The 13871-nt window shown below is 35.2% G+C and overlaps 1 protein-coding gene across 15 annotated transcripts in view; it reads right to left on the bottom strand.

Moving 5' to 3' along the window:
• The window catches only part of ATP2B2 (ATPase plasma membrane Ca2+ transporting 2), a 397887-nt gene that overhangs the window by 25417 nt on the left and 358599 nt on the right, over positions 1–13871 (bottom strand). For all 15 annotated transcript variants that reach the window (XM_085236247.1, XM_085236256.1, XM_085236248.1 and 12 more), the window contains 4 exons: positions 13479–13585; positions 12561–12752; positions 4120–4333; positions 1143–1354 (listed from right to left, as the gene is read on the bottom strand). In XM_085236247.1, coding sequence (XP_085092373.1) covers positions 1143–1354; positions 4120–4333; positions 12561–12752; positions 13479–13585 — 725 coding nt within the window. The remainder of the gene's footprint in view (positions 1–1142; positions 1355–4119; positions 4334–12560; positions 12753–13478; positions 13586–13871) is intronic.

The raw sequence follows: 13871 nt of genomic DNA, 5'->3' as shown, positions 1-13871 counted from the left end.
TGCAAATCTGTTGTTGTGAACTGTGCTCTGAAATACTTCTGCTATGAGAAAATCAGGAAGGGAGGAGTCAAATTAGGAACAGATTCAGAAATGTGGCTAGTAGCTAGATAACACTTTTTCTACAGCCACATGAAATTGAGTACAGTAATGACTAGAACTAGGAAAACATTCTCAAAAAATTCCCATAACAAATAATGTAAAGATGCCTCTGAATTTTTCAGGCCTCTCTGGAGGCATTCTGGTTCAGATTAGCAAACCCTTGTTCTTGAGCTGTTGAAGATCATCACTGTCAACTTCTACCTCCACACAATGGTGTCCTTTCTTTATCCCACACTTAATTTACTGATTGGTTCCTTTTCTGTTTTCAAACTATTGTGGTACAGATTGAAATGACTCTATTCTTCTCCTTATTCCTTTTATGAAAAAGGTCCCAAAACTGATGGTTTCTAGGATGCCATTGCAGAATTGGTGCTAATGTCATACAAATAGTTCATGTATATGTCATATGTGTCATAAACGTATAAATAGTTGAATGCAGCAACTGTGAGGTCTGAAAGGTAATGTCAGATTGTGTCAGGTACAGGATAGAAGACAGCAAATAGATGGAGACTAAAGCAGAATGAGGAATTAGAGATCTTATGAAATAAAAACTATAAATGTTGAGAAAAAGCTGTATTTCTGTAATTATGTTTACATATGATTGGGACAACAAACTTTTGAGATAGATATGAAGAATTACTATCAAGGAGTAGTACTACTGAGAACCTGAAATAGGATTTGGCAATGACATTTAACCTTAGAAGAATGCATTAATACTATAGAGCAATTGTAAAATACCTTGTTGCTATTGGTTAGTATAATATTTAATAATATCTCCAAAAAAGTAAACAAACCATGACAGCTATTGTTATATCTTCAGATTAATTTAAGATTTCACTGGGTGATAATGATCAACATTTATGTTCATTAGGATGACTACACAATTTTCCATTATAGACAAACATACTGATTAAGAAAGTACGTGAATCCAGGTGGTTTTGTAATTATTGTGCCTCCTACATCTTTTACATTAAACAGGCATAGAAAAAAAAAGTCACCTAAATTTCTTTTGAGTAGGTATCAATTTTTGACGAAATCATTACCTGAATAGCAAATGTACCCAGTACAATAGTGCAAAAAATAGGATTTCTGAAGATGCCATCGAAGACATTTCTCTCTCCATGGATTTTGCGTGCGTTGATTTCATTGAAAAGCTGCATCATGACAAAAGTGTTGAAGATAATGGTGTAGTGCTCTGAAGGAGGAGAGTGGAGTGGTGCATTTCTCCCACTGTCAATTTTAAACATTTTCTCACCTAGGTATAAGACAAAAGTAAAGGTTTCCACTAGAATACATCAAACAGAGTTTTTTTTTATTTCCTTTGTTTGCTTTAGCTAGTTGTCTGCTTTACTCTACTTTTTTCTCACCTTACTATCTACAGACAAAATTCTGCACTCCCGAAAGCAAAAGACATCTAAAGTTCCTGAGCAGAAAACTTCCCCAGTGATAACTTTTCTCTAATAACTCAATACTGCTCATAGTTTTCATAGTATTTTTCCTCTAACCAAGTAGTAAATAGTCTAAGTCAGTTCCTTCTGATGCAGTGAGCACTTAAGACCCATTGTCAGTATGTTTCCATATTTCTACCAGAATTAGAAGCAATCACTCCTCAGCAGTTTTTAACCTATTTGCTAGTATGCTTGCCATGACTCTTGACAAGTGTTCAGGGATATTAATGATAAAAACACAGACATTCTTGATTTTACATAGATTTGATCATGATCATTCTGTTAAATCTGCTCTGAAGCACAACATCAGGCATTGCTCTTTATTTTGATAGTTTGATTTTCACTCTTAGATCCGACCAATAAAGAGGATACAATCCATTATGAGAAATAGTAAAATTGAGATAAGATTTGAAAAAATACCTGATGGACCTCATTTCACATTGACAGAAGTTTACAGATAACACACAGTTACTGAACAAGTTACTCATTTGAGGTAAGAATGAGACGTTCATATGAAAGAGTAAATAATGAATGAAATAAAGAGTAAAGGTTATCACATTACAACCCATTTTCATAACAAGTGTTGCAATAATAAAAGCAAATAAGTCTTTAACGTTTTCTGCTATCCCCACTAGTACTATACTCAGAATTTCTGAAGTAAGAAGCAAAGGTTTCCTGAGGTTTCCCTTTGACATCATAATTCTATCAGCTAAGTTGGCATTGAGTTTTTTTTTTTGCCTTGGGATGTTTGAGCAGTTCATGTTGGGGTCATTGGGAATAATGAGCATGGTTCCAAAGCAAGAATTTGGCTTATAACCTTTTGACAGAAAGTAGATTATTATATCAAAAAATATATTAGTAACACAATGTAAGACCATAAAAGTTGGACTCTGAGAGAGTAGAGATTTTTAAGCAGATATTGTATCTCCAAGGAGATCACTAAAGATTGGAAAACACTCTCCTTAATACATATAAAGGAAAAAATAATGGCAGAAACATTTCAATATTTTATCTTACACACACACAAAAAGTCATTACACCTATTTGCTTTCATTCAGTACACACACAAACATACAAATACTTGTGAGAGTGAGAGTACCTATCCTTAAGTCGTTTATTGCACTGTGTCACTTAAATGGCATAGCAAAGGATGCTGCTGCAAAAAAATGTAGTTGATCAAAACAGAAATCTGAAATCATACTAGAATCTGTATTTAGAACATCTCACTGTAAAAGTGACCCTTCTCAGAGATCAGAAAGGAAAAGCCTGTGCTTCCTAGGCTTCTGAGAAAATTAGTTACGGGTTTACCAGAGACACAAAAATAATTAGGATAGGGTGAGAAATGCCTGGTTTTCTTTTCATCAGGGTTCACTATAAAGTATTTTAAGCAATAATACTCATCAAAAAGACATTAAAATCCCCATAAAGTTAACAGATTTTTTTGTTGTTCCACAATTGGAATCAAATGAATTACCAAGACATTCTGTGCCTGTTTCAGAGATCTGAAGTTACAGTTTCCTTAAGCTCACTTGATGTGCTCAAACTCTACTGTAAGCCTATCATGATATTAGGAAGCATCTGTCTCCAAAATCCGGCAATTGTTTTGATTCGCATAGCTCTACTGTAAGCAGACCATCACCACCACCTCAGTTGAGGTGACATAAACTGTCAGTTTGGGTTAAGATGGAGCAAGGCTTTCAAAAAAAAGTTCAAAAAACTCGTAAAATTTTCAAAACCATAAATTTAAATGTATAGCTTTTATGAAATTCTGTATATAATGATAAAATATCTGAAAAACAACACATGCCATTTAACCGCAGTGACATATTGTCAAGATCAAAATATCTATTGATAAAATTATCAGCCCTTTGGGCGATTTCACTCATTGTTGTGGAGCAATAGCAATCTGTTACTAGTGTCTGCACTCCTCCTTCCTCTCTCACTTGAAAATACAAAGCATAAGAAAAACATCCATTTCTAGTAATGCCTGAAAGAGTCCAGGATGGAAATAAGAAAATAGATAATTTCTTTCTCCCTTAATATTCGTTTTCAAATTAAATGCCATAACAGATTGTTATTTTTATCACCTAATTCTGATTACTGGCTTATCTGTAATACTTAAGATCAGTATTATTTCTTGACTTACATTTTGTTCCCTCTCAAGATACTGGTAAAACTAGTCTTGATTTTTGTTGCTTTTTTCTGTTGTTGTTCTACTTGTTTTTCTATGTGCCCACTGAAGATAACAAGTTTCAAAATGAAATTCCAATGTAGGAGGAGCAGACTAGATACTCCAATTAAAATGTAACCTTCCATGTTACATTTTAAAATTAAATTTTCTCCAATCTTCATTTTGTTAGTAGGCATAACAGCCCCCTCAAGGTCAAGTGGCTGAATTCCTCTGTTGGGTATCCTGTTTCTCTTTATGTTCCTAATCCCCTTACATAGTCCAGCCCTGTTAGCTGCCTAACTATGTGTATGTGTATCAAGAGGTTACATTTAAAGCCTTCTGACACCTGACTCTACATGATATAGGTGTCTCGAAACCATGCAACAAGCCTGACTTTCTTACCAACAAAAAGAAGTGTAAATATTAGAGTAAGCTGGTAGACAGCATGGCCCAGAATGTTCTTCATCATGGTACGGGATATAAGAGGTTTGTTCCTGCCATATGGCTTTCTGAGCAATAGAGCTTCTGTTGGAGGTTCAGTGGCCAGAGCAAGTGAGGCAAAAGTGTCCATAATTAGATTGACCCACAGCATCTGTACAGCTTTTAGAGGAGAGTCCTGTGGAGATAAATTATAAAGTTACTTATTTCCTTGAAAAATAATTTTTGTCAGGTCATTTACTGTGATTTCATTTCCTCCGGTGCAACTGCAAGAAGTGTTGAAGACAAGATACTGAAATACATGGACCTTTGGTTTACCTTACAACTTCTTTTCTTTCATTGCCCAGACAAGATCAGAATCATAGGAAACAGTGATCAGAGCAAAAATAAATGATTCCAATTTATGTTTTTTCAAGTTATTTCAATCACCAGTAATTACAGCCACGCATTTTTTTTAAAGTGTAACATTAGTAATTTATAATACATTTCATAATGCTGTGTGTACTTCAACACATGATGAAGTACGTGCTTCATATTATAACTGAGTTTATGTAACTGCATAACACAAATATAGGTTTGTTTCCTGGAAGAAAAATCATGCTGAAGCAATTTAAAAAGTAATGGTTCATTACTTGTAACTTTCACCTGTAAAAAACAGGACCCATTTTTGGAATGAGCTTGAAATTGTTAAAAAATGAGGAAGCAATGGCTAAGACATTTTAAGACGTCGTACACAAATAGGACATTTTAAAAACATCTATGATGAAAACACCGGATATGTGAATTTAAAAAAATATCCAGACACTCATTAAAATGCATCAGATTTGCAAAAGGAAATTCTGATGAATCTATTGGGTAACCGGATAGCATATTAGAAAATATGGAACTTGCTGCTTGTCAGAATAAAGCATCTATTTCTTAATCAGATCGCCAGCCACTAGAAGGAGCTCTTTCCTCATGTAATTCAAGACAGAAAGTGTCTAAGGTCTTATTATAGAGGACTTTACCTTATGTTTATAAATATAATAAATAACACTGATCGCAGGAGAAAGTGTAGATGCTATTATACAGAAGTGATTTTTAATTCATTTGGTCAGCTGTAATGATAGATTGTTCCAATTGCTTCAAATAGTCCTATCACGAAAAATTAAGTCTGTTGTTTTTAGTTTTTTGCTTGTTTGTTTTTGTTGTTTTTTTAACAACTTACTATGCCTTTAGACTGAATACAAAATAGGCAGCATTAGTAAAACATGCCTTCTCTTCCAAATAGAACCTTTTCACGGAAGCCCCATGACACCCCAAAGCAGTAAGATATCAATATGACAAATTTGATAGTAGAAGGGAGTTAGTATACAGTCTGAAGATTGGGGCACTGTTTTTATGAGAACTTTAGCATCATTCAGTACTGAAACAAAGATATGTATGAAACAGCAAATAAAAAAAGTTTTATGAGCTCTGCTCTTTTCCACAAAGAAAAATATTCCCCTCACAGCAAGAAAGACATGGAGGCCTTGGAACGTGTTCAGAGAAGAGCAGCTAAGGGGGGTCTGGAGCACAGCCTTGTGAGGAATGGCTGAAGAAGCTTGGATTGTTCAGTATGGAGAAGAGGAGGCTCAGAGGAGACCTTATCACTCTCTATAACTGCCTGAAGGGAGGTGTTGTGGCAAGGTGGTGGTCAGCACCTTATCCCATGTAATTAGCAATAGGACTAGAGGGAATGGCTTCAAGCTGCACCAGGAGAGATTCAGGTTGGATTTATTCTCAGAAACTTATTCTGAGAAATTGTGGTCAGGTGCCGGAATGTGCTGCCCATGGAAGTGGTGGAATCTCCATCACTGGAGGTGTTCAAGAAATGTTTAGATGTGGTACTAAGGGACATGGTTTAGTGAGAAGTATTGGTGGCAGGTAAACAGTTGGACCAGATGATCTTGGAGGTCTTTTCCAACCTTGGTGATTCTATGATTCCATGATTCATTTTTGAAATATGATCAAATTATGAGTGCCAATATCCATTCAGTATCCCAAGAATGCATGAAGAATAGGTAAATGGTCAGGTCTGTTGTGGATCTGGCTTATATTCCAATACTTCCGAGTTAAGGTATTATTTTCTCTTGAAAAATATTTTTAACAGCCTTATAATTAAATATATTTTTGACACACTAAAAAAAATGCACATTCTTTTTTAGTCTTTTCGTAGGGATGGAGAAGAGCAACCTGCTCTTTCAGTCTTACAGGTTGGGTACACTAAGGATGGGTGGCAGATGAGCATTAATAGATTCTTGACCTCTTGGTCTTGGGTTGCATTAACTGGGCTTATCTGGAGATTGAGTTCATTCGTTTGACATGCAGCTGCAGAAAGAGGAAACATCTGTATCTAAACAGCTATAAATCTAAAACCACTCAAAAATTATGAGACTTCATTTATTTTAATTCACACTAATGGTTCAGCTGCAAGTGTAGCAAAAGTTGTTAGTTGCCAGGGCTCATAGATCCCAGCCAGTATATGCAGAAAAGGGAAAACATGTTTCCTCCTGAAGAACTGCCATATTTTTGTCTTTGTAGTTAGTGAGTTTTCTCAAGAAACATTACCTACATTGAGGTGCTATAGAAGCTGAATTTGCTACTTTGTCTGCTGACATCTATGTCAGTAAAAAATGGAATTTGTCTGTTATGCTTAATAAACAGAGTCAAATGATCAGATGTCTATCAGAACCTGACATATTTCTAGCACAACAAAAACTCAGATTCTTTCAGTCTCTAAATCACACAACTGTAATTGGCAGTCATCAGTTTTGGCATCAACACGTTCTCACCATTTCACACTGCCAATCACCTTGGGTGGCTATGGTGCCTCTAATAATTATCTATTACAGGCAGTGCTACACTGTTCAGTCAGGTGTGAAAGCTCATTCTAAGCTGAAGCCAAAACATTAAATACACATTAGTCTGGGCAGGAGGTGGAATGAAATTTCCACTGCAACTCCACCTGATTTCTGATTAGTTGGTGGAAACTAAGGAAAATACATATCAGCTAAGGAACCTACTTTTTCATTACAGATTTTATTCACTTGTGCTATAAAAGTGGAAGGCAAAGTCAATGTCATTTTTGCTGCCTCTGACTGGCTAGCAATGAATTCTTCATTTGCTTTCTTAAAACTATGGGAATGGAAGCTGTTCAAACTGCAAACCTCCCAAAATCATGACTTATTTGTCAAATTTCTTTCCACTTGACCTTGGAATAGGTTAGCATTGGCCTAGAGGTAAAAGGAAAATGTCCCTTAAATCAAGTGATGTTACACTTCATTTTGGAAACACTTAAAAGTACAAATCACAAAAGGCTGGAAATAAACTATAAATCTTTTGTGACATGCAGAGTCTCTACAATGTTAGTGCTTGTTACTTTTGATTTAGATGACAAGCTGCATGGGAATAAAAAGGTATTTTTACTCTTACCCCTTTATTTCTACTTGTCACAGTACACAAGTATCCATTCATAAAAACAAGTGTTTCTGGTAGTTTGTATACATAGATGTAAAAATAAAACCCTTGCTTGCACTGCTAGATCACACTGTCTGATAATTGAATGGAAGTGGCCATTGCTTCTGTGCCTTCTGAAAAGATTGAAATATGTTATAGCTTTTTTTCCCCAATTTTTCAGTAGTATTATTTTAGGATTTGTCAAATACAGTTCTGCAGTAAAGCATGTAAATTACTGTCTTACACATGTAAATATATATCCTTCCCTTTTTTTTTAATAAGGTCTGTAAAACCAGTAGGTGATTCATGCAGTAGTTCATTGCTGAAGTGCTTTTTAATTAACATTTAATTTTCCAAACATGTCCTTTTAAAAATTAAGTCTTTCTTTAGTACGAGAATAATAACTTGAATACAAAATGTTAAAACGTGGTCTTTGTTCTATCTTTAATGCAACCTTTCGGAATAATTACATTGCCTCAACAGTTGGAAGTGGAGATAAAATTTTGCACAGATGTAAATTTGTTAGCTTAATACTTCCAGTAAAAAATGTTTCCATTTGACTGAACTACATTTTAAAATCTTATATTGTACATAGTCTTTTTTTTTTTTTTCTTCTTTTTTTAAACAGTTCCAAATATAACAACCTAATTATTTGCTTGATATTGTGGATGCTGGAGACTGGAAACAGCATGAAATTTCATATGGAAATCTATATGATGCTCAGAGACGTGTAATAACAACTCACTTAAAGTACAGCATTCACAATTGGTAGGCAGAGTTCCAAAAAGAACCGAATCAAAGGCTTTACAGTCAGATGTTACCCAGAGAAATAAGTCACATTATAGGAGTTTGTAGCTCATTAATCCACTGGAAAAAGAAATCAATCGCTAAACTGAAAGAAAAATTACAGGCTATCCAGGTTCAGGATAGCCATACCCTGACCACTTTAAAAACATGCACTGGATTATACACAGAGAAGGAAGCAAGAGGTAAATTAATTAGATTACTTAAAAGATTAGGTGAATTAATCCATCTCAGCTGTACTGTGCCATGGAAACTGCACTGACTATTGCTGGCTGCTGTGTACACAATGGACACCTGTGCAGCTGTAGACTGAGTGATCTTGATTCAACTTCTAATCAGAGACTTTGTGAAGTTGAGTTTTCTTATATGATCTGTGTTTCAAAGCATTTACAGAATCACAACACAAAATTTCATTAACAGAACTCTCATAGATCAAGGTGCTGTAAGCTGATGAAGGGCACAGTCTGAACTAGATCACTCTAAGGGGCAGCAGCACTTTGGCAGCAGTCACTTAGGACATGATTTCTGCCTTTTTACATAAGTTCACACTGGGACTGATGACATAGGATAACAAATGACCGTTTCCATTAGTCCTATTTAGCCTGCATAATAAATTCTTCAATAGCCAAATGCTTCTCCTTTATAATTCCTCTCTAAAATTGGAATAGCATTAAGTATCATATAAATGATGGATACTGAGTTAAACTATTGCAACAACAAAGGAGCACAAAGAAGAAACATGGTAGACACTCTCTGCCAGCAGTCCCTTGCTGAAGCAGTCATTAGGTAGATAAATAAAAAATGTTTGTTCGGCACTAAAAGAATTAAAAGCTAATCTGTAGTTCCCTGACTTGGCAAAGTCACTGGTTTCATTTAGGTGTTTGAGAAATACCATAAATGCTGCATATTCTTAAAACAACTAATGGTTTCAGACCCTGCTGAAGATTTTTCTCCTTGTCTCTCCATGGCACTCCTGAGGTGCTCTGAAGCAAACTAATCAGTTGGAAATGCTCCCTGGATGTCTAGTTTCACCAATGATAGTATTCAGACAAGTGCATTCTTTCATTAATGTAGAGTTGCTGTAGTTTCAGGAGGATTCCTGCAGCAATATGACCACATACGCAGATTTACACATACACCAAAGTAACTGTAGGATGAACAGACTGAATAAAATTAAGTATTTAGTAGTAAAACACAAACCAAGTGATAGAAAAAAATCAGTCAAAACAAAGGTTATCTTTGTTCTTCCTTTTAGTGCAAATAGGAGAAAAAAAAAACATCAAAAAAGTGTAAAAGAAACTTAATACATCTCAGTGTGCTGTTTCTGAACTACAGAAAATCTTTTTTGAGAGGTAACATTAAGAAGCATGAAATAAACATTACCCCCTAAATTGAAATTTTCTCATTCTAAATTTGATAAAACCACCAAAAGGGTAGAGTGGGTAACACTCATTAACCTGAATATTAGTCATGGACTAAAATTATATTCTGTGTGTCAAACAAAGCCAAATTGACTACCTGAAAGCAAAGTAAATTTCAATCTACATTCATTCTGAAGGTCATAGAAAGCTGTGTTACTTTTTGGAAACTCTGGATTTCAACTTTGTTTATTAAGAACTTCATTGATTCAGTCAAAATAATAATTAAAAACCTGTGCACAGTTCTGCAGACTTCTATCCACGCGCACCTAGCCTACTGTATTATTTTTCAGTACATTCATGCATTCTGTGCTGGAGCTATTATCATAGCAACAAGAGAGTGCAGTATGTTCCCAAGTGTAATTTTTAGTAGAGCTTATGAGCCAAACAAACATAATGCCCTTTCACTGCCTAGAATCTTTGAGTCAAAGCCTAACGTAATAATGTTCATTCGTAAGGCAAGATCCTTGTTGAATGAGATTGAAATGAGAGCTGCTTGAGATTATCAGCAGTCAGCCAGTTCAGTGTAAACAGAACCACAGTGGAAATAACTGCTGCCTTTTTCCTAGTTTCAATTTTAGCTCCTTTCAAATCTCTTCCTTTACAGAGTATTTACATTTTTACTGTCAAATTAATGAATTACATAAGAACCTCTTTGGCCAGAAATACACAAATTCTAGGAGCTGCACATTAGAAAAAACCATCAACAGAAACTGTGAACCTGACAGTCTCAGTGATGGTCTTAGAGACCATTAGGTTAATACAAACACACTGGGCCTGATCCAAATCCTTTTGGAAGCTGATAGAATGATCCAAAGGATGAAAAAAGCTCTGGAAATACAAAGGGGAATGTGCCTGCATTGATCAAATGCTACACAAGACCTCAATGTAGAATAGTCTTTGTATTGATTCAATAACGTTTACCTCTTCAAGAATGAAATAGAATTTTTTTACTTAATAACTAGAGTTAATTTCTTCTAGTGCTTTCAGAAAGCAATGAAAAATCAGCGGACAGTAACAAAAAAAAAAAATCACCTGACATAAATGTGTGTCAACAGTGATTGAATGTCTACAAAACAAGGGCTCAAAAGGAATCAGTCCCCTCAGTTCAATTCTGGTACTCTTACTGTGTTGCTATTAGCACTTTTTTGTATATTATTTAGTACAGTTGTTGAAATTTGGAAGGATTTACCTTCCACATCTTTATTTCTTATTCATGTAATTTCTGTTATCAGTAAAAAGCACTTTACAGCTAAATGTTTTCTCAGTATGCTTGTGGTTATTTTCCATGGGAAAATGAAGTTTCAGACTTCTGTCTTAGTCATAGGCTCAGCTGTGACAACAAGATACCATCAAGACATGGAGGCAGCATGGTAAGCAACCAGCACTTAGCACCTTGCCGTTTTTTACTTCTCAGAAAATGAATAAATTGAGGTTTCAGTGCTTCCTTTGTACAGAGTAAAAATACTTATTTCATACATTAGGATCGCTTCTGCTTACTTCTAAAACCAATTTCTGATTTCTCTAAGAATTTTAGCCCTAGCTCTAACGCTCAATTAGCTCAGAGGAGATAAATGACAACAGTTGCACCCACCCAGCTGCTGCGTTGTGCAGCAGAAGCTGGAACTGGCAAACTGCTCATACACAGCACAGATATGGCCTCTAAACATCTGCCAAGGCTTAGGAGAAGTTTGACCTCATGGTTTTATAAAGGTACATGCGTTTCTGGTTTCAAGGATTAATTCCATGATTGCAATGTAAGTTTACCCCAGAGCAGAGCTAATAACTTATTCATTGTTCTGCTCAGGTGTGCTTGAGGTGGAATTTACCTGCTGAAACTAGTATGTGTGGCTGCATGATGTACACAGAAGCACCAGTGTATCTCAACCAGAAGAAGCTTTTTCTAACAGTATCTCTCTGCAGCATCTGAAATTCACTTTAATTTACATTTGGGGGAGTAATAACATTAATAAACTACTGGTGTTCTATTTTCTAATGGAGACTGAACTTCCATTATAAATAGTACAAATTTTTGACAGGTAAAAGAAAAGGATATTAATTAAGTAGTAGTAACTTGTTGGAAAAAACATGTTATGCTTTTGTGAACGACCAAAACGTGTTGCATGTGCAGCAAGACTGCAATAAGAGATTAGTGTAGAGGGAGAAAACGGGATCCGGTTCTAACTGTAGGCATCATTTAATTGGTTTGTTATTTGCACCTAAAATTAAAAGGATTTGCCTGAAAGCTACAAAATAATTGTTTTATCAGTCAAAACGTTCCCCTGCTGGGATTACTTCTGTGTACTGCTATCTTGAAAATAATAGTCTTGATTCATAACCTGTCATTAAACACATAGTTATTATTTGAATATTCTGAAAGGAAAAACAAAGTCACTTCTTCCAATCCTTGGCACTTTCTGCTCTTTCATCACAGGCTCAGTCACAACAGTAATATGCAACCAAAAACAGGGAGGAATTTACTTCCTAGAAAAGATGGATTTGCTCACTTCCTTTCGTCAACAGCTATTTAACACTTACCAATTTGATCCTAAGTAAATCCTTAATTTTCAGAAGAACTTCAGAAAGAATGCTTTGTGTTGTACAAAGTAAGAATTAAATGTAAATCACCTTCATCTTCAGTTAAGAAAAGATGTAGCTTAATAGGATTTGGCCTCGTGCTTTTAGTAATGCTGAAATTATCCTTACCTGGGTAATGCATGCTCCAGTGAAAGCCACTATCACAGCCACAATGTTAACAGTGAGCTGGAACTGCAGGAATTTGGAGATGCTATCATACACATTACGTCCCCACATCACAGCCTTCACAATGCTACTGAAATTGTCGTCTGTTAGGATGATATCTGAGGCCTCCTTTGCAACATCTGTTCCAGCAATACCCTGGAAAAAATAATTGGGAATAAAATTACCAGGAAGTACAAGGACAGAACATAAACCTCTGCATACTCAAAGTCATAGTTACATAGAGTTACCCTGCACCGTAACAGTGACTGCTGAGTATATTCTGCACTTCATACGTGCTAGGATGTTGGCTAACTGAACCTATTTGTGAAGGTGAATAAAGAAGCAGAAAAGGGCATTGACAGAAGGCATTGGAATTCCTATGATGATACTGCTAAATGCTGTGTAGCATCAACTTATTGACTAGTTAACTTTTGAGTTGTTCTTGTGTGGCATTTTTTTTAATCACTGAGAATATTCTATCAGTATACATGAACAGAAATGATAAAGATAGAATTAAATATCTTAATACATATTCTCTGTTAACATATGCTAAGAGTCATAGTATGTTGGGAGGACATATTTACATGTAGCACTGGATTTTAGAAATGCAAATGGGTACTGCACTTTTAGGAAGAACATTGAGTTCATTTTTCTGTTTAGGCATTGGATTGTACTTAGTCAATATGCAAAATATTGATAAAGTATGAAAACAAGTAAGACAATTGATCTATTACAGGGAATTAAAGGATTCTGAAGGAATGAAACCCACCCCTTCTAATATATTGCTTCATTTAGTATCTTTCTCAACATTTCAATAATGAAAAACTTCTTACAGCAGATTTATAATGACACAAACATTAATAAATAAGCTCAAGATTATACCATTGCAAAGCCAACATCAGCTTTCTTAAGTGCTGGTCCATCATTGGTTCCATCACCAGTCACTGCTACGACCTGCCTCTGCTCCACCTGTGTGCTGTCAATAATACCTGCAAAAAACGTACATGTCTGTGTATGCATACATACATATATATATATTTATTTATTTATATAAAATAGGTAGCAAGATAAAACTTCCCTGATATTTCTAAGCAGTGTCTGTGCAACACAGACTGCATGAATCTTACAGAGATTAATAGTTGATTTCTAAGGAAAATAATAATGAAAGATGTGATCAATATTATATTCTATTCAACATCCCTATAAGAATTTTTATGGAAATATCCAGAACCATCAAAAAAACAACAAAATTTGCACATACATCAAAGGATATAT

Source organism: Meleagris gallopavo, chromosome 14 (genome assembly GCF_905368555.1).
Source record: "Meleagris gallopavo chromosome 14, MGAL_WU_HG_1.1, whole genome shotgun sequence".
NCBI lineage: Eukaryota > Metazoa > Chordata > Aves > Galliformes > Phasianidae > Meleagris > Meleagris gallopavo.
Note: the sequence above shows the minus strand (reverse complement) of the source record. Positions and strands in the feature narration are given on the sequence as shown.